The 21,584-nt window shown below is 42.7% G+C and overlaps 1 gene segment (V, D, J or C); it reads left to right on the top strand.

The window, feature by feature from the left end:
* Window positions 1-1,980: 1,980 nt before the first annotated feature.
* On the top strand, window positions 1,981-13,567 carry LOC138246735 (M1-specific T cell receptor beta chain-like). The segment is given in 5 exon segments: window positions 1,981-2,065; window positions 6,352-6,684; window positions 8,876-8,896; window positions 9,975-10,081; window positions 13,010-13,567. Coding segments are annotated over 5 exon segments (573 nt in total).
* Window positions 13,568-21,584: the final 8,017 nt, after the last annotated feature.

Below are 21,584 nucleotides of genomic sequence, written 5' to 3'. Positions count from 1 at the left end.
ACCAATGGTTGCCCATCCACCTGTACTGCCTCACGGGCACAAATAGTGACATTGTATGGGACAACCAGCAGCCCAGCTGAGAGTGGAGAGTAGACAACCCTCTGGGGCCCACGATTGGAGAGAGACCTGGGTCCTATAAGTCTTCTGTCAGAGCCTGGAAACTCTGGAAAGCAGAAGCACATTTTTCAGCCTCTTCAAAAAGTGGGGCTTAGTCATTTTCCAACGTCTGCGTGGCCAGGACAATGTTCCGAGACTACCCAATGTAGGTGTAACCTCAGCAGGAAAACTTTCCAGGTTCATCCCACTTTGAGCCTTTTCCATGAAAAAAGTCTTCAATGGAACTCCACAGTTGAGGTATCTGACCTGGAAAAGCCCACCTCAGCTTTATCACATATTTCTCTGACAAAACGTCTGCCTGCTCTGCCCTGGGCGTACGATGTACAATGAGTTCAATATAACTGTACGGTAGTATGACATGTTATTTACAGTGTTTATGAATAACAGAGGGGTCCTATGAATCACTATATAAGAACAAGTTGGTAATATTAAACAACAGTAAAACAGCCAAAATTAACTCCAGATCTGAAGGTGACCTTGGAATTCCAAGCGGAGTGATGTGACACGATCTCACATTGTTTTTGCAGAGATAAGTTTACATCAAGTTATTTTGTGGACATTGAGGATCATGACAACAAACTTCAGATATTCCCCATGTATTTCAAGGCTGCTAAATCACAGAAAAAGATATGTCTGTAAAAATAGATAATAAAAAGGATTTTAAATAGTTGTTGACCTGTTATGATTATTTTTGGTTACACAAAAAGGCAAGTGAATGACAATAAAGAAAATGAATAACATGTGCTGAAGTGCTTGTGCCGTTGTCCATAAACAATCCTTTGCCAATGTAAGGGGACTTGAATAACAGAGCGACCTGGAGAAAGACAATCTATGTTCACTTGCATCTCCCTTCAGATCATTTCTTCTACTCTGTTACTTCCAGTGTGCCGCTCTCTGCAGTCTCCTGTGTACCCCTGAGGTGTGTGCTGTGTAATACAGTGTGTACTCCCATCAGACGCTGCCACCACAACTGTGTACAGTGTTCTATTGTTGAAGTTTAAACTTCCTGGGAGGGACAAAGTTGGCATCTTTGGGTTACATCAGGAAGTGGCTAGTTTAGAAACTTCACCAGTAGCACGGAAGCATGTCAGAGAGCAAACTCTTGTGGTCACAGGGGTGTGCCCAGGGGGAGGGGTCTTTTTGTATGAGACTGTAATGCCGTGGGGACTGGGGGGACACTGTGGTACAGTCCTATGGGGTCTCTTTACAAAAACATCATGACAGCAAGAGGCCCTTGGCTCAATGTGAAACAGCCTTTTGATGTTTTATGGTTTAACATTTTTTTATTTTGACAATTTATTTTGAGTGAAGGTCGAGCTGCATTTTGAAGGATATTCCTGTGATGGGACTAACTCCTGGTCTAAACTTGTTAAGAGTTGTCCTGGACCTCTGCTTCGGGTAAGCTATGGTGTTCCCATATTTTCATACAATATCTGTAATGGTCATGGCTGTATTAAAGTAGATGTGATGTTGTGTCTAGATATTTGATCTTTGTGTTTAGTTAACAGCTCTCTGTAACACACCGTCTGCATCGATATAAAGTTATCTAGTATTGGCATTTTATGGTCATCACCAGTTTCCAAAGTCATCCTATGCGCTTGTTCTTGCCATGAGTCAAAACAGTCCATGTGAAAAGTTTTTTTCTGCTTTTAGATTGAAAATAAAAACTTTCAAAGTTCCAACCCGTTCTGTCTTAAACACATATATGTCTTAAAAAGAGCTTTTCTCAATAGGCCCACCACGCACTAACTCTTTCCTACCTTTAGCCAAACCTTGGGTAGATACAGTTTGGATCAGAAGACTTAAATAAAAGAGGTCCCATCTCATGGCTGGTGTAGAGTGAATTTGTTAAACTCACAACACATGCAGTATATTTTGTCTGGTCCCAGAGCACTGTGTGCTAACTCTGAGCAGTACTTCGGCAAAGGAACCAGGTTAACCGTGCTCGGTGAGAACTTTGTCTACTTGTTCAATCCGGTGTAATGTCCAAAACACACTGATACTCCTTCTTTCTTCTGAAGTTGTTGAACTCCAGGTTGTGTCTCCTTGTGAAGTGTGAAGAAGCTGAGCTGTTCATGTGTATGGGGTGAGGGTCTCAAAGGATGTTCAGTGTGAGCCCTGACCTTCAGTCTTGCCTCAAAGCATGTTGGGTAACAGATTCTTCACAAGTATTAGCGGTGGGTTCTCTTGAGTGCGGGCGCCTTATTCTCTGTTAGCGACTGTGGCAGTTTTCTGTTGTTGCTTCATCACTGTGAAACTACGAAGCAGCTCACTTCGGGCAAGGCACAAAACTAACCGTGTTGGGTAAGAAGACATCAGTGTTATCAACTATGTGTACCTGAAGCTTCTAACCTACAAGTCATTGATTTAGGTGTGTTAGTTAAATTAGTTCAATGGAAGCAAAACAAGACTTTAGGACGCTGAATGCTATCCCACCAAAGCACAGGACACGATCCAGTGTCTGCGGTGGCCTGGAGAGGGGTGGTCCTAGTGGGGTCCTGGCAGTGGTAGCTGAGGTGTGAGAGTCGTGTGGTGTCCCACAATTCAGCGTTGTATCTCAGAGCTGAATGGAACTGTGTGAATTAGTGAAACCCTAAGGCATGCAGGGGGGGGTCACTCAACACCATTCCTCTAGTCCGATTTCTATGCACCAACTACTTGTTAATGATACTAGCAAAACCAATCTTGGAAAAAGAACAATTCTGTCCAAAGCAGGAGAACATAGATTTATTTTCTAGGGAATAGAGTAATTCCAGAAATTATGAATAACACACATCAGATGGAAAATCTGTAAAAGCATTTGTTGAAAGGGGGGTAGGGTGTGAGTATATCAGTGGGGAATCTTAGTCATGTTAGTTACACTTTTAAATATTTCCCAAAGATTCTCAGGTGTGCTCAACCTCTGTGTGATATTGTTTTATTGTAAACGTAAAGCATTAGTGTAGACAGAGAGGGCCGACCCCTGAGGTCCTTCCCCGGGTATTTATTCGCAATTTTTCAATCTACAATGTGTGACATAGGACAAGGTGTGCCCTGGTCAGGCGATTGTGCTGTTATGAGCGGACTTTTCATAGGACCGAAGTTCTACATTCAGTGCCTCTTGTAGTAAACTCATGTATTATTGCAAACATAAACCCAACCTCCCCTCTGTAGAGATACATGGTCACAAAGTGCCTGTAAAATTGCCATACATTCCTTGTGGGCAGTGATATAGTCTCATCTCCCCTTAGACTTGTTTTTTCAATGCTATCAAGCGCTTCGGTTCGCCTGAAGCCACATTTTCTCAGTGGAAGATTTAACGTGTGTTTGTGACGCCTCTCAGGTGTGTGTTTAACACCGACCCATATCTTAATCCTAATGTCGGTTCATTCTGATGAAATAACGAATGATATACTTCAGAGGACATGTGTACCCTACTGTCCATGCCCCTGATTACATAAAGTGGGGCACAGTACCCCCTGTAGACCCACTGAGCCGCCTGTTCCCCTGCCTTCTGTGCTCCCCACCAGTACCGCCTACACCCCCACTCCAGTTTTTAACCAGCCAGGTGAGGCTGTGCTACAGAGACACTCAGTACTTCGGAGGGGGGACCAAGCTGACTGTCCTAGGTAAGAGTACCACCCCGGCCATGGCCTGTAGGGCCTGTGTGTCTGTCCAGGGCGCCCACCCTGGGACATGTGGACTTTAATGTGAAACACCTGTCTGTGGTTTAATTGTCTACACTTGTCTATAGCTTTAAATAGACTGACTCTCGGTGTGATCCTCGGACAGATAGAGTGAGTGCCTCAGATATCTGGGACAGGGGCAGTAGTTTTATTTGATAAATAAATGTGCTTTTCTGTAGCACCCTCAAACCTCTTGTGCTAATTGTCGCCTGCTGAGGAGGTTTTGCATAACTGCCAGTCTTTGCAATCTACACAAATAAAACTTTGCATAAGAAATGTAAATGTCCTGCGTGAAGCAGGTTCATCAGGGGTGGAGCTGACAAAAGATGGACTCACTGCTCTCCAAGGGGTGAAGACAGAGGGTTTGTAAAGGTGAGAAAAGGCTGTGCTCTGGGGGAGATTCAGGACTGGACCTTGGAGTGGGACCCAAGTCACAGTGTCAGGTACATGGTTCTTCATTGACACTTCTCTTGTTTATAATTCACGCACCTGCACGCTGATTGGCTGAGGGAAATCTTATTTTTTTTAAGGAAACAAGTAAACAAGAAGGACGTAGAAAAGGGTTCCAGAATAAATGTTAAATTCCCAATAATTGATAAGGGCCTTTATGCAGGCAAACATAGTCAACTAGATCCTAAATGTAAAGAGATGAAGCCATTTTCAAAGTGTCTCCAAGAAACATTTTATTAGATCCCTAAGGATGTATTTTTATTTACATGAGCTGGACACATCCGTGACTATAAATAAGAGTCCTGAACATCACATCCCCTAGAAGTTGAGACGCCCGGAACTTTATTAAGTAGAATGAATTGCATTAGGAAGCTGTAATTCGAAGTAGTTTGATGGACTTCGACCCATAATCTGACTTCACAACTGTGCATTCAACCAAAAATATGTTGTGTGTTCACGTGAAATCCAAAAGGCCGAGTCAGGGGATGATTTAAACTCAAATCAGGAAAAGATGTTGAATCTGGAATGACCCCTAAATTCGAATGTCTAGGTTAGTGCAGGTTCGGTTCACCTAGGACCACATCATATTCGAAGGTGCCTCGAAGTCATGCCACACAACAGTCTTGTGAAAGCCACAAGCTGTTGGAAGCAGAGGTGTCCACACACAGGTTTTGTGACTGCCCTGTGTGTCTGTGCTCCGGGTATGAGCAGTACTTCGGATCAGGCACCAGACTGACTGTGGTAGGTAAGTCTCACATCAAACTCAACATGTGCCCCTTGGATGAGATGGTAACAAACTGGCTCTTTTCAGACCATCTTCAGAAATAAGGACACGTGGTAATTTTGGGTCAAAGGCAAAATTATCTCAAGACACTTTGAGAGGAATCAGTTTCAGAAAGTTATTTTTGAGTGTAAATTACACAAGAACCCACATATTCCTCTAACAAAATGCAACAAATGTAAAATATGTTGTCTTTGATTTTCCCTTTATTTGGGGTAATTTACTGTGTGCCATAAGGCACGGGGTGCATTATCTGTGAACACGTACAGTGCCTGGTTCGGGCTGTGGCTGTACATTGTTACCAGTAACTGTCTACAAAATGAGAGTTGGCAAATTTCACTTTTTTACTCTTTTAACATTTAAAATAGTTTAAGGAATGGGCCAATTAGGCTACCAAAGGTATTCGAAAGGGAAATACATTCTATGCCATAAAATCAAGATCAATGATTGCCAATGTGGCTTCTCCTTGAGGGGCCTGGTAGTCCTGTACAACCCTCGGGTCTCAGCATGGCTGAAGCTGTAGTGATGGGCAGACATGGCCCAGAGTGAACACTGGAAACTCCCAGCTGCAGGAATGTCCTGAGGCTGGAATATTTCACCTGTAGAGAAAGGATGAGGGGGGGTGTTGTTGGGTGAAAGGGGCGTGTCCTAATGAAAAGAGAAAGAGTGGTAAACTGTGGACAATACAATAGTGTTCCACTCATCACCATAGAATGTAATTGTATTATTGGGGGCTATTAGCATTGTTAAAGGCGATTTGAAGTTCAAAGTTTGTGTTGTACTTAGTATCTCTTCTGTGCCTTATTGTGTGACATTTTAAAACAAGAATTCAGAAATCAAAATGAGTCTATTATGGTATCTAAATGCAGAGGTATTGTCGGCATGGGGCCAACAGCATTGGCTTTTAACATAGAACGTAGGAGAGCCCTTTGTTGATGCCTCAGCACAGGCCAAAAACAAAGGGCCTGATTTACATAATGAAAAATAAATTATTCCGTCTGCCGAAATCTAAATGTCATTATACCCTATGTGATTTAGACTTCGGCAGAAGGGATATCCATCACAGTTGTGATGGAGTAACTCATCCGCCAATATCTAAATTAGACCAAAGACTGTGAACAATTGTGCAAGCAACTGGGGTCAGTTGTCAGGGTTAGACATCTACAAAGATGGCGTTTGCACAGATCTACAGACAAATCAGTTTCACCTCTTATGAATCAATGTGCATATCAAGATAAACTGAGTATCCTCAACAAGCGTTGGTGAGTGTAAATAAATGGTGTGTGTTCTCCAGCAAAATGCCAAGTAATTAGGCAATGTGGTTTCCATGATTTCCAGAGGATGGACTCAACATCACGGAACCAAACGTGGCTCTTTTCGACCCATCGCTGCACGAGGTGAAAGAAAGAGCGAGCGCCACGCTGGTGTGTCTGGCCACCAAGTTCTACCCTGACCATGTGGTCCTGAGCTGGTCAGTGAACGGGGTGGAGAGGACGGAAGGGGTGAAGACCGATGACCACCCCACCCGGGGCAGCGACAAGATGTACTCCCTGAGCAGCCGGCTCCGGCTCTCGAAGAAGGAGTGGTTGAACCCGCAGACCACCTTCAGGTGTAAGGTGTACTTCGAACCCACGAGACAAAACATCGTCAAGGAGACCAGAGGCCGAGAGGGTAAGACGCGAGGGACAGGGTGGTTCAAAGAGAATATGTTGTTGTAGGCTGGGCATCACTTGCCTTTTCTCACCCCGTCCACACCCCATTATATTTCCTTGTTTCAAACATGCACAGTAGGGCTCGTGATTTCACCCTAGACGGGGTGGGAGGACTTCATGCCTGCTAGAAAAAATATAAGCCCATCAGGAGGATGGGTAAATGTGTCATAAACAAGGCATTTGAAAAGTAGTAAACAGATGAACTAAAAGATTTTGATTTTAAATAAAAAAATAAACAAAAATAAGGTTCACTTGAAATATGTAATTCAGTCGTGATTTATGTTTGTAGCTGTTCAGAAAACCTCTAGTCACTTCACTTGTATCAAGTTTTGGTGAATCCTAGTAATAAAACTATGTCACATTATAGGCGATGAGTGTGTTGAACTTTGCAGGGTTAATTTTGAGAACATGTGGAAGTCAGTCAGCTTCGTGGAGTCAGTTTTGTAGAATCCTTGAGCAGCTCCGGTGCCAGGATTTCCGCAAACATTTGGCAAAATGACAGTTTGCATTGGGCGGCTCCCTTTCCCCCAGCGAGAAGGCATCTTTACACCATTTGTCACAATCTGGCGCGTTCTTGTGCCCGGGGCTGCCCAACAGACTCTGCTGTTTATTTATTGTACGTTACAACATGTACAACTTCTAGTACATCATTCAGCATAATTCATACAGAACGGAAAATGTGTTTTAATTGTCTCTTGTGTGAATCTAATATTAATCATAAACAATATCAATTGCACATATTATGTACAGATGTCAAATGTGTCTATGAAAAGGAACATTAGTCATTTAATTTCATAGAACAAATAAATGTATTTTGCCTTCACATTGAAAAAGGTCACGTTTTATATATATATATATATATATATATATATATATATACATTAGATTCTATAAGGTAGCACATAGCGGTTCAGATTTTCCCTAACAGGGACTAGTGACTATTGTTAATTAAACATCAGAGAAAAATAATCCATGCAGAAAGCAAACATTTAGAGCAAACCATAAGGGCACTTGTTGTGCATGGGCTAATAGGTACAAATATACAAATATAATTTTTAAGTTAGTCTAGTAGCACGTACTTTGATACAAAATTGTAAAATAACTAATGTAAACTTAATATCCTCTAGCTTTGGGGGCGACATTTCATAGCCTTTCCTCCAGTACAAAAAACATAAAACCAATCCATTTTCACTTTAGTTTGCTGATGTAGGTATTTGATTGCAATGTTCTCCACAACACAAACCCCATAAAAGTTTTTGCAGGAGAGCAGATTGGAGAACAGACTGCATTACAGAAATATTTCACTGGTGCAAGCAACAGGACCAAGACGTTTTGCAATATTTTATTGTCTCTCTAATATGGGACACAGTAACACATTGTGCTCCAGTCCACATTACTGAAAGATACTTGCACCAGGGCAAAGTAAAATAACTTGTGAATCTCTTGTGAAGCTGAAAACACAGGTGTTTTGTGGATTTCTTCAGCTGAGTAATTCCCAGAATTCCCAGTCCATGTAAAGTCGTGATAAAAGGAAAATAGAACAATTGTTTTTTCACTTTTTCTGCTCCTTGTGTATTACAAAAATGGAACAAAGTGATATTATCTCAATTTAGAGAAACTTTTCACATTTGAAAATGTAGATCGTGTGTGTTCTCAATGTATTAAAATAATACCAGCAAAACTAATGTGAAATCACTTTTCTCCAAGTGTGCCCCAGGATGTATACAATCTCCACCACACCCTATTACACAAGTAGTGAGCACAGGACACATATAGTCATCCTTTATCTGTTTGTCTAACACATTATTATCTAGAGACACAAATAAATGCCCTTTCAGGTATGAATGGGTGTAAGTGTCTGGCCTCCATAGTTTAAGACAGTTACATATCCCCACAGTGTTGTTTCACAGCTTCACACAGAGAGGACGGTCCTGCTCTCTGTGGTCTGTGCAGGGCAAGGCCCAGGTCAACAGGGTACAAAACAGGAGAGCATCAGTTGTCCTTTGTGCCTCTTTCTTTGGTGATCGGGGCTCAGCATCAGCTCCCTTAGCCTCCCCTGATGATGGCTCAATTCACTGTTTGTCATTTCTGAAAACTAAATAACAATGCAAATGCCTGTGCTGACATTTTGTTTTGTTTTCTCCCTCCAGGATGTGGCGGGGTGACAACAGGTGAGTCCGACAGAGCCTTCCTTTCGGTTGTGGAGAGACTTTTGTTCAAACCGCACCACTCTTCAGTTTGTAGAATTCTGCTGGAAGACTGTCAGTGCTTTTGTGTTTTCTTGTGTGGCAGGGAACACTGTGGAAACATCTGAGTATTTTGTGGTGTTTGTGACACGATGTGGTAGCCATATTGTCGGCATGGGCAGCGGGACAGTGCCTCAGTGGTTAGCGGGGGTTAATCCATTGAGGCCTGCCTGTAGCTGACAAAAGAACAAATGAGTATGTCCTACTCTGGACCACAGTCTGGAAGTCATGAGGTCCTTCTACAAAGTCGGCAGATTCCTAATGGAGCGCTGATGATCAAGGAAGGCGTTGGTCCTGTGCATCTGCGCACTGTGCGGGCCACGGCTTTCTGCAGGCCAACCTCCACACCGGCCATCCCACACCAAGCAATGACTGACAACATGATAAAGGATCCTTTCTGAATCAGGATCAGCAAAAGGACCTGTCCAGATGTTTACAGGATGAATAATTGAATCCATATTAGAATACCAAACCAAAAAAGGGCTTTGAGTCACATGATCCCCAGGATAATCCTGGTCTAAAGTAAGAATAAGTCGGGTCATACAGTCATAGTGCATCCTGCGGGGTAAAGGGTGTTAAGCCGGTTGGAGTAATGTCACCCAGAGAATATAAAAAGAGAGGAAGGACCATGGTTCAGATCAGTGCAGCGAGTGATCTTCTCAGTACAGTCCAGCGAGCATCTTAATAAGTGCACCAAAACGCTTAACGTTATGGACCCCCGTGAGCTCGAGGTCAGAGGAGCTCAGTGAGAGTTCAGCATCTTCCAGTCAGTAAACACTGAATACAATTGGCTGCTGTTTTTTGAGAAATAATTTGGCCCTTCAACTGCTTGGTACTAAAATGACTTTATTATACCTGAGCTAAACAAATATTTGGAGTTTGAGTTTGTGAGTCCGGGAATGAACTAAGATAGTGTTTGCATACATAGGCGTCTTTTGTCTAATCTAGAACTCTACAAAAGAGGGTTCTTGACAACTAAATAAAGTTGACGTTCTTCTTTCAGAATCCTATCGTAAAAGTGCAAACACGGCTAAGTTCACCTACGTGCTGCTCATAACCAAGAGTGCCTTCTATGGACTGCTGGTAACACTGATTGCATGGAAAATTAAGGTGAGAAACTGCACCATTCGGCACCTTTTTATATGTATGTATTTATTTATTTCACTGTTTTCTAATGTGCCAACTTACCCCTTTTAAGTTACTGTGTAGTACCATATAGAATTAAAGCTCTGTCCACCCTTATTAAAATTACAGCCAAAATAGTCATGTAAGATTTAGCTCCAACTGAACTGGAGTTCATGGCCATCAGTGGGATATTTCTCCTGGTGAAACGCCAAAGAGTTGTTACCTCTCCTTTCACACTTATATTCTTTTAGCTCTCTTTATGAAGTGCCAAACATATTGTGTTACCGGATGACCAGGAGAACTTTTATTGCTTTATTTACTTTCATGCAAAATATGACTTCATTCTGACAGTTGTAGTCTGTGTTCAGTTCAATATAACTAACTCACCTGAAAATGAGAATTTGTTTAGGGAAAGTTCTGGACCAGAAATATTGAATCCCTGTAAAATGGAGTCACATCAGTGACAAATGCATCAGGCAGGCACAAGGCAGAGTGAAGTCAGAGGCAAGGGTACTCAGTATACGGACAGTGTTGTAATTGAAGATCCCACTCTTGTAGGCAGGATGCCAGGTTGCCATTCACATAGTTAAAAGATAAAGATTTATGAAGATAAAGGCCCGCCAGACCTGCGATGGCAGTCAGACTGGCACATTATGACCATGGCAAAAGCACCACGGTTCGACTGCCGGCACAGCCAGTTTCCCTTCACAGGAGGGGCAATGGTGCCGGCAGTCCTAATCCGCCCGGGCAGTGCTGCAGTAGCACCACCATGTAAAAGCTAGCGGAAATGGGGTGCAGGGGGCCACCTGGGGACCACTGCACTGCCCATGCACTTGGCATTGGCAGTACAGAGATCCCCATGGACACCCTCATCGCACTTTTCATTGTCTGCTTAGCAAACAGTGAAAAGTGTGACGGTTCTGTTGCACACTATGCACCGCAACATTGCCTCCGGCTCAATTACGAGCCTGCATCAATGTTGTGGGCTGTCACCCGCTGACTCAGTGGAAAACTCGTAATAAGGGCTGCTGGAAGGTCACCGCACTGGCGGTGACCGGACTGCAGGAGTTTGGTGGGGGCCTTTTCTGCCCGCCGAACTCGTAATGAGGGCCAAAGTGTCTTATGTTACAAGTTAAAGGTAAGTAGTAAATGGGTAAATGCCCCACCAGGAGCAGCATCCAACTGCTCGGCCCACTCTCACCACTGACCCTCTCTTCACTCAAGCACTCATCAGCATCCCGTTACATCACACACCCTGGCTGAGCAGCAGGGAAGCGAGGGACCATGGAGGGGTGGAGAGGATGCATCACAACAACATAAGGTTACAACACATCTCCTCCCCTTAGAAAAGAAATAGAAATACAACTGGACAAAAGATGGAAGTCCTGTAAATATTCAAACACATAAACTATCAAGCAAGAAGATACCATTAGACTATCGGATCAACATGACAGAAAACTGCATAACAGGAAAAGAAACAAACACTCTTTACCGCACTTGTTGATCCGTAACCGATAAGGAAAAAGTAATACTACATCAGGGTGCAAAACACGACACTCACTTTATACTGCTAACACAACCAGGATCAATGCAACAATGGGGTGCAACACACACACACCCTTCTGCTTAGTAATTTGCCGCTTCACTCTTTACATTCATCCCAACCCACAGGGCTTATTATGAGAATTAAACAATGAGTGCCTTTCAACCAAACCAATGGGTCTCTTCCAAACCTCACACATTCTCTCTGCCAGAGATTTTCCACAACGGGTATCTGTCAACCTTAACACATCCCCACACATAGGGAATTCTCATAATGGGTATATTTTCAACCCTCACACATCCCCACACACAGGGAATTCGCACAGTCTGTATCTTTTCAACCTTCACACATCTCCTCAACCAGGGAATCTCTCTCCCCAATGGGTATCTGCCTACCCTCACATCCACTAACCCAAGGAATCTCTGCAACAGGTATTTTTCAGCCCTCACAAATATGCACACCCAGGGAATTCACACACTGGGTATCTTTTCAACCCTCACATATTCCATACACAGGGAATTTTTGCAATGGGTATCTTCCAGTCCTACACTCACCCAAAATTCTACACACGTAACAAGAGCACACATGCAAGCTCATAGTACACTCTTGCATGGACAAGAGTATTTACACTAAACATTCAAGATAGAATAATTAAAATACACCACTGCAAATATGAAAAACAGCACAGAATGATATTCACTGGAAGAACAAGCTTTCCATCCCAGTGAGCGACATCTCACCTGAACACACAGTCCTGAACACAGACTGCAGATCCAGTTAACACAATGAGAGGATAAGCTGTTGCAAAAATCCAGTAATAATTTCCCAGAATGATGGCAGAGTCCAAACACTGTATGCACGTCAAAGCATTGAGGTCAATGTATATAGTCCTGGATGAATTTCCCCTGTTTTCCTTTAAATAAATTACACAATGTTCTTCTACCTTGATTACTTGCTGGGTGAATCCTATTTCAGTGTCCACAGCCAAACAGTAATAGTGTTGTAGTCCTACCTCACTTTCCACCACAGATGAAAGATGCTCCCTAAACATCCACAGTACCTTCCTGCACAGCTCAACTGTCCTCAAGCAGAACGGCTGTTCTAAGGAGGCCACATTACTCTGCGCTGTTTCTTGTGTTTATTTTTATCCAAGCTTCTAGAACTGTTGGACATACATTAGTGGCAGATGCAAAACTCATTTGCCATTAATACATATTTAGATAATAGCTTATGAAAAGCTTTGCAAACAGCTATACTCTGCCGTCTTTCAATTAGCTTCGGTGCTAGGTAAGTATCTAAAATGTTCATGTATTGATCTATTCATTCATGTAGTCATACAAGAACTTATGTGTTGTTTCATTTCTTTACAGCTGAACGGTGGGAAGCATTTTTCCTGAATTCCATATAAATGCATCTGACGTTGGAAGTGAGTTCCACGCCTTGGCTGCAGCATCATCACCTCTTCAGCAATCCAGACTGGATGGCACCTGCAATATTGCTTCAGTGTATTATGTATTGTTATGGATTGTTCTGCGCTTCTGCATGGGTGCAGCCTGGAGCCATTTGTCCTGATTTTGAATAAAATGCACCATCAATAGTCCATGTGCTTACTAGGTAACTCCATGAATCGGTGAACTCACTCCAGACTGAGGCCTCATCATAAACGTGTGCAGGAGAGAACAGTGCACGTGTGAGCTGGTGCATAGCAGAGCAGTGGGCACGTGTGTGCTGCAGCAGGCAGAGCGGGACAGAGCTGTGTACGTGTGCTTGCAGGGAAGAGCAGTGGGCACGTGTGTGCTGGTGCATAGCAGAGCTCTGTTCTACCGCACTTCTCAGTGTCCCACCACAGAATATGGAAAGCCTCACTTGTTACAGCTCTCATCCTTTCAATTGCATTGTATTTTATTTTGTATTTTAGATTTGTGTCTGTAGGATGAAGAGATAAAATGAAATAAATATAATCAATAATAAAAGTTGCCCCCATGTATTCACGTCAGGTTGGGTTGCTGGTATTTGGTGGCATGTGATGGGGGACACAGTGTGGTTCAGGGTGACGGGGCAGCAGACACACTCAAGATGCAAGGGGTCTGGTCAGAACAGAACACTACAGGGTCATGTTAGTCCTCTATTATTCTCTATAAGCAAGAGAAGGAAATTGACAGATTTTACAGAAATATCTGTTCTAATGACGGATTGCTATGATTTAGACTTTACCAGGAGGTTTACAATGTACTCCCTTCAAAGAGGTGAGGATTTCACCACACTCTTGGAGAAATCCCTGACTTCAACCCATCAACCCCATCACCTGGGCACCATGAGCCCACCTGTTGGTGAAAAAACTGATTCTCATCCCACTGTCGAGCCATCACAAACCCACTAGTTGGAGAAATCCTTGACTACGCAAACATCAGGCCACCATGAAACCACCTCTTGGTGATGCTACTGACACACCCATGATGCCCACCGAATATGAATCAAGTGGGAATGCAAGCCTCCTCTTTGTGAGGGTGGTTACAGTGGATCTGGCCAGCTCAGAGATGAAACTAGTCCCCATCTCCCTCTACATGGACCACACACAGGAAATTCTCCTTAGAGCATATGTATCTCTGTCACTGTCCAAGAGGGCATTTGTGGCCTGGAGGAGTTCACTTTAGTGGACCACGATCACATGCCAAACAGCTTTCCCACCCTCGACAGTGCCTAGACAATATATTAAACACTGCCAAAGACAATAGGTCTCGACAACGTGAGAGTTGTTGCCTTTGTCAATGTTGTTTAGTCAGGTCGTATACAGTACAGTACAGCTGCTGTTCCGCATGGCTGAAAGTAAGTGAAAAAAAGGCTATGAAGGGGGTGGGAAAAGTTGCACAAGAGGAGTGGAGGTTGGGTGGTGAGAAGTGTCCACGTCATAGTACTTTGTTTTGTTATGTTGGTTGGGACAATGAGAGTGAGAGCCAACAGCATGGAAAACAGGTGGGAGATAAGAACCCAACACAACAATGGGTGGGAGGGAGCAGATGGACGGGGAAAGGCGAACACAAATGAGGGTGGTGGGGAGCAGAAAAAAACAGACAGGATCAGGGTGCTGGGAGGGAAAAGAAGCAGCAAGGGTTGGTGGTGGGTGGAAGTGAAAAGAAGAAACATGGATTAGGAAAAAGGAGCAACATGGATTGGTATATGGGAGATGGCCTGAAATCACAAGCACTCTTACAGGAAATAGCTCCAAACATGGGAGCAGTGGAAGGACACAAGCACTTGGTCCATGCTCCAGGGTAGGGTCAAACACAAGATAAAGACATGACGCACGCATGCCATGAAAATAGGAACAATGCAAATGAAGGTAACCAATGGTAAGTTATGGGTGAACTGTAAGCCTTCTGTGTGTAAAACAAAAATGTCTCAAAGAGACAGTGCATGCACTGTCTAGCCGAGATCTATTAAAGGAACAAAAATGCTACCCAGAAAAATATGCAGCTTGCATGGAGAATGCTCCACTGATGTGGTTCTTCTTGGAGGAGGATTGATCAGGTGAGGCTTGAGTCTAGAATGTTGGTTTCTGTTCTGAGAATACCTTTGGAGATTTACTAGGACAAGGAATGTGCTTTTGCATGGGTGTTGCCCATGGGCATTGTCAGGTAAGATTCTATAAGGGCACCAATTAGCTGGAGAGAAGGGGAGAGGTGTATAGACAAAGTATTTGTATCCATCACTTTTGGGTCAAGCGGGGGGACCGGGAGGAGCAGAGGAGCATATTATGGACAATATGGAAAGAAAAAAATCCAAATATAAAAATATAAAAATGAACTATGGTGCATCCAGTGCTATTGAGCTTTTAATTTTAAACAACACATTAGCCCTTGCTGTGTTGTAGCACTTTTAAAATTAGTTTTAGCCACGTTGCAAAGCATCCGTGCTGCTGTTTAGCATGGCTACAAAACACCAGCAAAGTCAATAGCTCTCACATGCAAGATCTATTGGCAAAGCTAGTGGATATGTTGTTGTGAAGTGGCATTGTGTGGCATGGAGTAGCATTGTGTGGCATGGAGTTGTATTGTGTGGTATCAAGTAGGGTAACACTGTGAGGAGTAGAGTCTAGTGCATTGAATGGTGTGGAGTGGCGTTTTGTGGCACTGTGAAGAGTGGAGTGGCATTGTGTTTTGTGGAGTAGAGTGACAGTGGTAGAATTATGTGGTTTGGATTGGAATGGAATTATGTGGAATTATGTGGGGTGGAGTTTATTTATTTGGTGTGGAATTAAGTGGCATGGAATTGCGTGGCATGGGATTGTGTGGCATGGAATTGTGCAGGGCTGAGTGAAGTGTAATGACATGACATGGAGTGAAATTATGTGGTGTGGACTGTAACTATGTGGGGTAGAGTTATGTGGCCTGGAATTATGTGTCATGAAATGGACATATTTGGCATAGAGTGAAAGTATGTGGCGTGGAATCTTGTTGAAGGCTGTGTGTTTGTCTTTTGTGGAATTGTGAGACTTGGAATTGTGTGGCATGGAGTGCAATTGCATGGTGTGGAGTGCAATAGTGTGGGGTGGAGTGATATTGTGAGGACTTGAGTTATGTGGTGTGGAATTAAATCACGTGGAATGGTTTGGAATTAGATAGCATGGTGTGGAATTATGTGCTCTGTTATAGAATTATTTGGTGTGGAGTGGAATTATGTGGCATTGATTGGACATGCCACATGGTATGGAATTTTGTGGAGTGCAATTGTGTTGCTCTGAGTGGATTGGAAAAATGCGGCTTGCAGCGGAGTGAAAATATGTGGTATGGAGTAGAATTGTGTGGCATGGAGTGGAGTGAAAGTATGTGGAGTGGAATCATGGTTCATGGAGTGGAGTTTATATGGCATTGAACTGTGTTACATGGCATGGAACTGCGTGGCATGAATCAGATTGTGAGATGTGTAATTCTGTGGCAGGGAGTACAATTGTATAGCATGGAGTGCAATTGTGTGCCATGGACTGCAATTGTGTGGAGATTAGTTATGTGATATGAAGTACAATTAAGTGGCATGGTATGGGGTTAGGTGGTATGCTGTAGAATTATATGGCATGGAGTGGAGTTATGTGATGTTGCACAGCATTGTGTGGCACAGTATGGAACTGTGAGGTGTGGAATTGTGTTGAGGAGTGGAATTATGTGTCATGAAGTGGAATTGTGTAGCACAAATTTGAATTATGTGGCATGGACTTATGTGGCATAGAGTTTAACTTTGAGGCATGGAATTGTGTTAGGTGGCATGGAATTGTCTGATATGGAGTGGAATTGTGAGACGTGGAATTAAGTGGTGTGGAGTGCAATCATGTGATGCAAAGCAGACAGTGTGCATTCCAAAGGTGCTTGGCAGGGGGTCCCCTGTGGCCCCCCCGCACTGGCTTTCCACCAGGCTTGTCATGGCCAGGACCCCACCAGGAGAAGGCTGGCAGAAAGCTGAGTTGCAATCAGACAGGCGACACTGAACTCAGCACCGCTGTGGCTGAGTCCAACTCAGACCTCTGTTGGAGCATTGGGAACCACATTCCCAGTGGAAACGGCAGTCCCCTGGCAGGTCCATGCGCCAGGGTTATTATGTGGCAGCCGGACTGCGACAGTTGCGACAGTCTGACCATCACCACCGTAATTCTGCCCTAAGTCCATTGCCGTTCACAAACTGCACTTCTAAAGTTATTGCAGCCAAAAACAGACCCAAAACGGTAATAAATTACTCCAGCTCAGCGCTGGAGTAAATCCAGCACCATAATTCGACAACAACTGATCTTGGAACACCCTCCCGTGGAAAATAATGGAGATTGGTGCTTAAAATAAAACCTCATAAGAAATAATGGAACATTAAATTATTTAAAATACTTAAAATAGAAATAAATATAGTTTAATGTTAAAAAATATATAAAAGTAAAACAGTTATTATTTAAGTATGAAATATCCTAACAACGTTGTTCGAATTAATATAACATTATTTTTTACTAAAATGTAATTAAGCTACATTAAATTAATTTTATACACCACTTTTAATCGTTGTTAATGCTTAATAAAAACACTTATTTTTTTACTTTATGTAGAAATTAATTTTTTATTATAACTTCAGAAAAATATTTTGCATTTAATTGTATATATTTAAGTTAACTGAAGGCTCAATTCAAAATTCGGTTAACAGTCCTGTAAGCTTTTTTTATTGTGTTCTATATTTAAAGCACATTTATAAAATTAAGTTACAATAATGTTTAACATAAAAATATTTTAATATTATTTTTGACAGTTTATTTGATGACAGGGAGATCGCCACAACAAGTATGGAATCTCACTAAGGTGAAGTATTGGGAAACGAAAAAAAAGTTTATTTAACTCGAAGAAATAGTAAAGATATTTTTATGTCCATCACTCTCAGTCTCCCTATAAAATTATTTTGAAAACATGGTGCGGTTCCATTCAACAAGTGTGGGTCCCAGGTCTTCCACACTATTGCTGTAATTATGGGCGGCAGCAACATTAGGATCCCCTCACCATATTTTGCAAAGTTCCATCTTCACTTAAAAAAATACATAATCAACTCATTGACTGTATAAAACATGGCGACCCCGATGCACCACGAATGGATCTTTAAATAACGACCCCACAGTTATGGAAATATGTAGCTTCTCTTTTCTGTTGGTTGGTAAGCACCCCACATGGAAACTGTAAAAACAGTAGAAAAGTGTCTGAAACCACCTGACACATGTGCAGCACTGGCTTCCACAGGATGTGGCTTGACATTTGCTCAGTTGCCTGCTTCTCTGAAGCTGTGGTGTGAGCTACAGTGTGGAGGTGCTTGCAGCCTCCTGTGATAGAACAACAAAACCACCAGCCAGCCCCACAGCAGACCTGCACTCAAGGCCGGCTGAGTGCCCTGCTCCCGGTACTTCCGCCTGTGGCAGCTTCAGTGTGTTGATGCAGTCACACTCTACACAGCTGTTTCACTCCAATCTCTATTTTTGTGGCACCACATGCTTCTGCACCTGCATCACTGGGGTCACAGAAGGACCTTTCAAAATCAGACTAAAGATGAATGGTGGAAGGTTCCAGGTGTTACACCTGAAAGAGGAAAGTGAACATTGCTTGTGAAATTTACATCATCATTTGCTAATCCTGAAAAGTACAAGCAGTGTAATTTGTACAAGCCTGCCATGTGCACTGCATAGGGCAGTATTCTGAGTACGGGGTTTGATTGAGGCGGTGTTATAGAAGCCAGGATGGGAGGGGGAGGGGGCAGAGGTGTGCAGCAGATGTAAGTGGGACAGTGCTAGACAGCACTCAGCAGTTATTGTTTATTTTACTTGTATGTACACATTTGTTTACATTACATGTGTGTACATATTTAGTTTACAATATATATATTTCTTCACTAAAAAAACAAATGTTAAAGTAACGCTTTAATTAGGTGATAAAACGATCTGTTTTAAATTAATAAAAAAGCCTTTGAAATTTACTGCAAAAAAAACAAAAATTAAAGTAATGGCATGTTAGAGGAATTTGGCAGTGACAACATTAATGTTTTGAAACTCATCACTTGTAGTTAGCTGAGCTCACTATAACTTGTGCACGCCATGCACTACTTATGAACTCACATGTTGCATTGCTGTGATCATTTATGACGTCACTGATGACATCTCAAGTGCCCCCCTCCCATTTTGTTAAATTTTGGCCCTGGGTGTGGGCCCTCCGGGGCCTCCAGAGGCCCATGGTGGGGTGTCTCACAGCCACTTCCCCTATATGAATACAGCCCCACGAGTGATCTCTCCGGAGCATAACACAGTAAAGGGGGCCCACCCACCATTTTGTTTAATTTTTTTCTCAAATCTGCAGGAGTCCTGATAGATTGCAGCATTTTTGACATTTTTTAAATTCCTTTATTGCCCCAGAGGTGTCCCTCAGGGTCCCCCCATGGGGCCTTAGGGGTCAGGGCATCCCTGGCCACAAGTTTTTTTAAACATGTTCAGGGCAGGGAACTAAATCAATATTTGTCTCATGTTGCTGGCAGCCAATCAGAGCACTCGCTCCCACTGGAGTCTGACTCTCCTGGGAGCAAGAAGGCTCAAGAGAAATAAAGCTCTCTGGGCCAATCGGAACACTCTATTTTTAAATTGATGCTCCCACAAGAGTCTCTTGAGACTCTCATGGACCCAACCACCTAAATATGCAATTATTTTTTAACCTTAATTTTTCAAAAACTACTGAATGGATTTTCACCAAATCATAAAAAGCACACTCTGCAGACCAAGATCTAGGTTCCTGCCAAATTTGGTGAGATTCCGTTCTACAACACTTGCTGTAGCCTCTCTGAAAGAAGTTTATGCCATCACATATATCCCCTTTGTCTCACTGTCTGGGAGCAATGCACAAAGACCAATTGCCAGCCACAGTCACGTGACTGGGATGCAGGCTGCATGCACCAAGAAGCTGGGAGAAGAAAATACCAACCTTCTGTGGCATTTGTTTAGGATTGTTACTTAAAATATGACCTGACCATTAAAGAGGGATTTTAATTACAATATTTTAGACTCGACGCGTGACATTCCTACGTGCTTACATTTGAAAGTTATCACTTATTAATTGTAAATAGTTAACCCAATGTTATCCTCTAGGAGAGGCAGGCCTTGTTGTAATAAAAAACAAACTTCAGTTTTTTAACTACTAGGACATGTAAACGTTAAAGGTTTATGTCCAGATTTTCAAATACACTGCATGCTGTGCTGTCAGCTGACTAAGGGTGACATGTATTTTAACAAGGAAGGCTCAGGCCTGGCAAAAAGCTTATTTTGCCAGTGGGACACAGCAGTTTAAAACTGCACACACAGGTTACAATGGCAGGCATGAGACATGTTTAAAGCACTACTTAAGTGGGTGGCACAATCAGTGCTGCAGGCCCATTAGTGGCATTTATTATACATGCTCTGGGTACATATAGTACCATTGTTCTAGGGACCTACAAGTAAAATAAATGGGCCAAGTGGGTATAAGACAATTTCACCACAGCAAGCATGTGCACTTTAGCACTGGTTAGCAGTGGTAAATTACACAGAGCCATAAGGCCAACAAAAAATGGGATCAGCAAAAATGGAGGAGTAAGGCAAACAGTTTGGAGGAAGACCACCCTAAGACTGACAAGTCTAACGCTCAGGCTTATTATTTAATAGACCTCAGTCCACAGTTAAGGCCTATGTCAGGCTTATGGGCACAGTCATAATTATTCTTAATAAGTCAGTTATATGGCAATTGCCATGAACTTTTCCCAATTAACCAATGATGCCTGAAGTCTTCCTCAATGGCTGATCACTACAACCAAATGAAGCCTTCTGCATTCAAAATAAGCTTTACAACAATGCAGCCATCAGTCATTCAGTCATAAAATTACAAATTGCACAAAATTACAGCAGACAAAACCACACACACCTCCTGCAAAGATGGCCTACTGCAAGGGCTTTACAAGGACTATCACACAAAACCCCTTGTCTACTTCAGTAATATATGAATTTCTATGTGACAAAAATATCTGTCTACTCCATTTACCGTCAAGTAATACCAATGCACCATTGAAGCCATACTGGCTTATTCACAATCTTTTCAAGTGTGTCTACTACATCTGTCATATCTGTTCATAATATTCAAATCAGACATATGGCTTCTGACAAAACTTTCACAACAATCGAATCAGGCCCATAGTATTTATCATTCACTTGTTACCATAACCAACACAGAGTTTCTGTATTTAGAATATGCCATGCAGCAAGGCACGATACGAGCGCTCTTTCTGATCCAAAGCACATTAACTGACCAATCACATTCTGTAGGGGGGGGGAATCAACATACTGGTGGAGCTAAAACCTTTCTCTCAGTTGTGCTTCTTGCAGGTCCTTTTCTATTGGTCTCTTAAGTCTGGAGAGAGCTGCTC

This window comes from Pleurodeles waltl, chromosome 7 (assembly GCF_031143425.1).
Source record: "Pleurodeles waltl isolate 20211129_DDA chromosome 7, aPleWal1.hap1.20221129, whole genome shotgun sequence".
In the NCBI taxonomy this organism is placed as follows: Eukaryota; Metazoa; Chordata; class Amphibia; order Caudata; family Salamandridae; genus Pleurodeles; species Pleurodeles waltl.
This window is presented reverse-complemented; position numbering and strand designations above follow the sequence as displayed.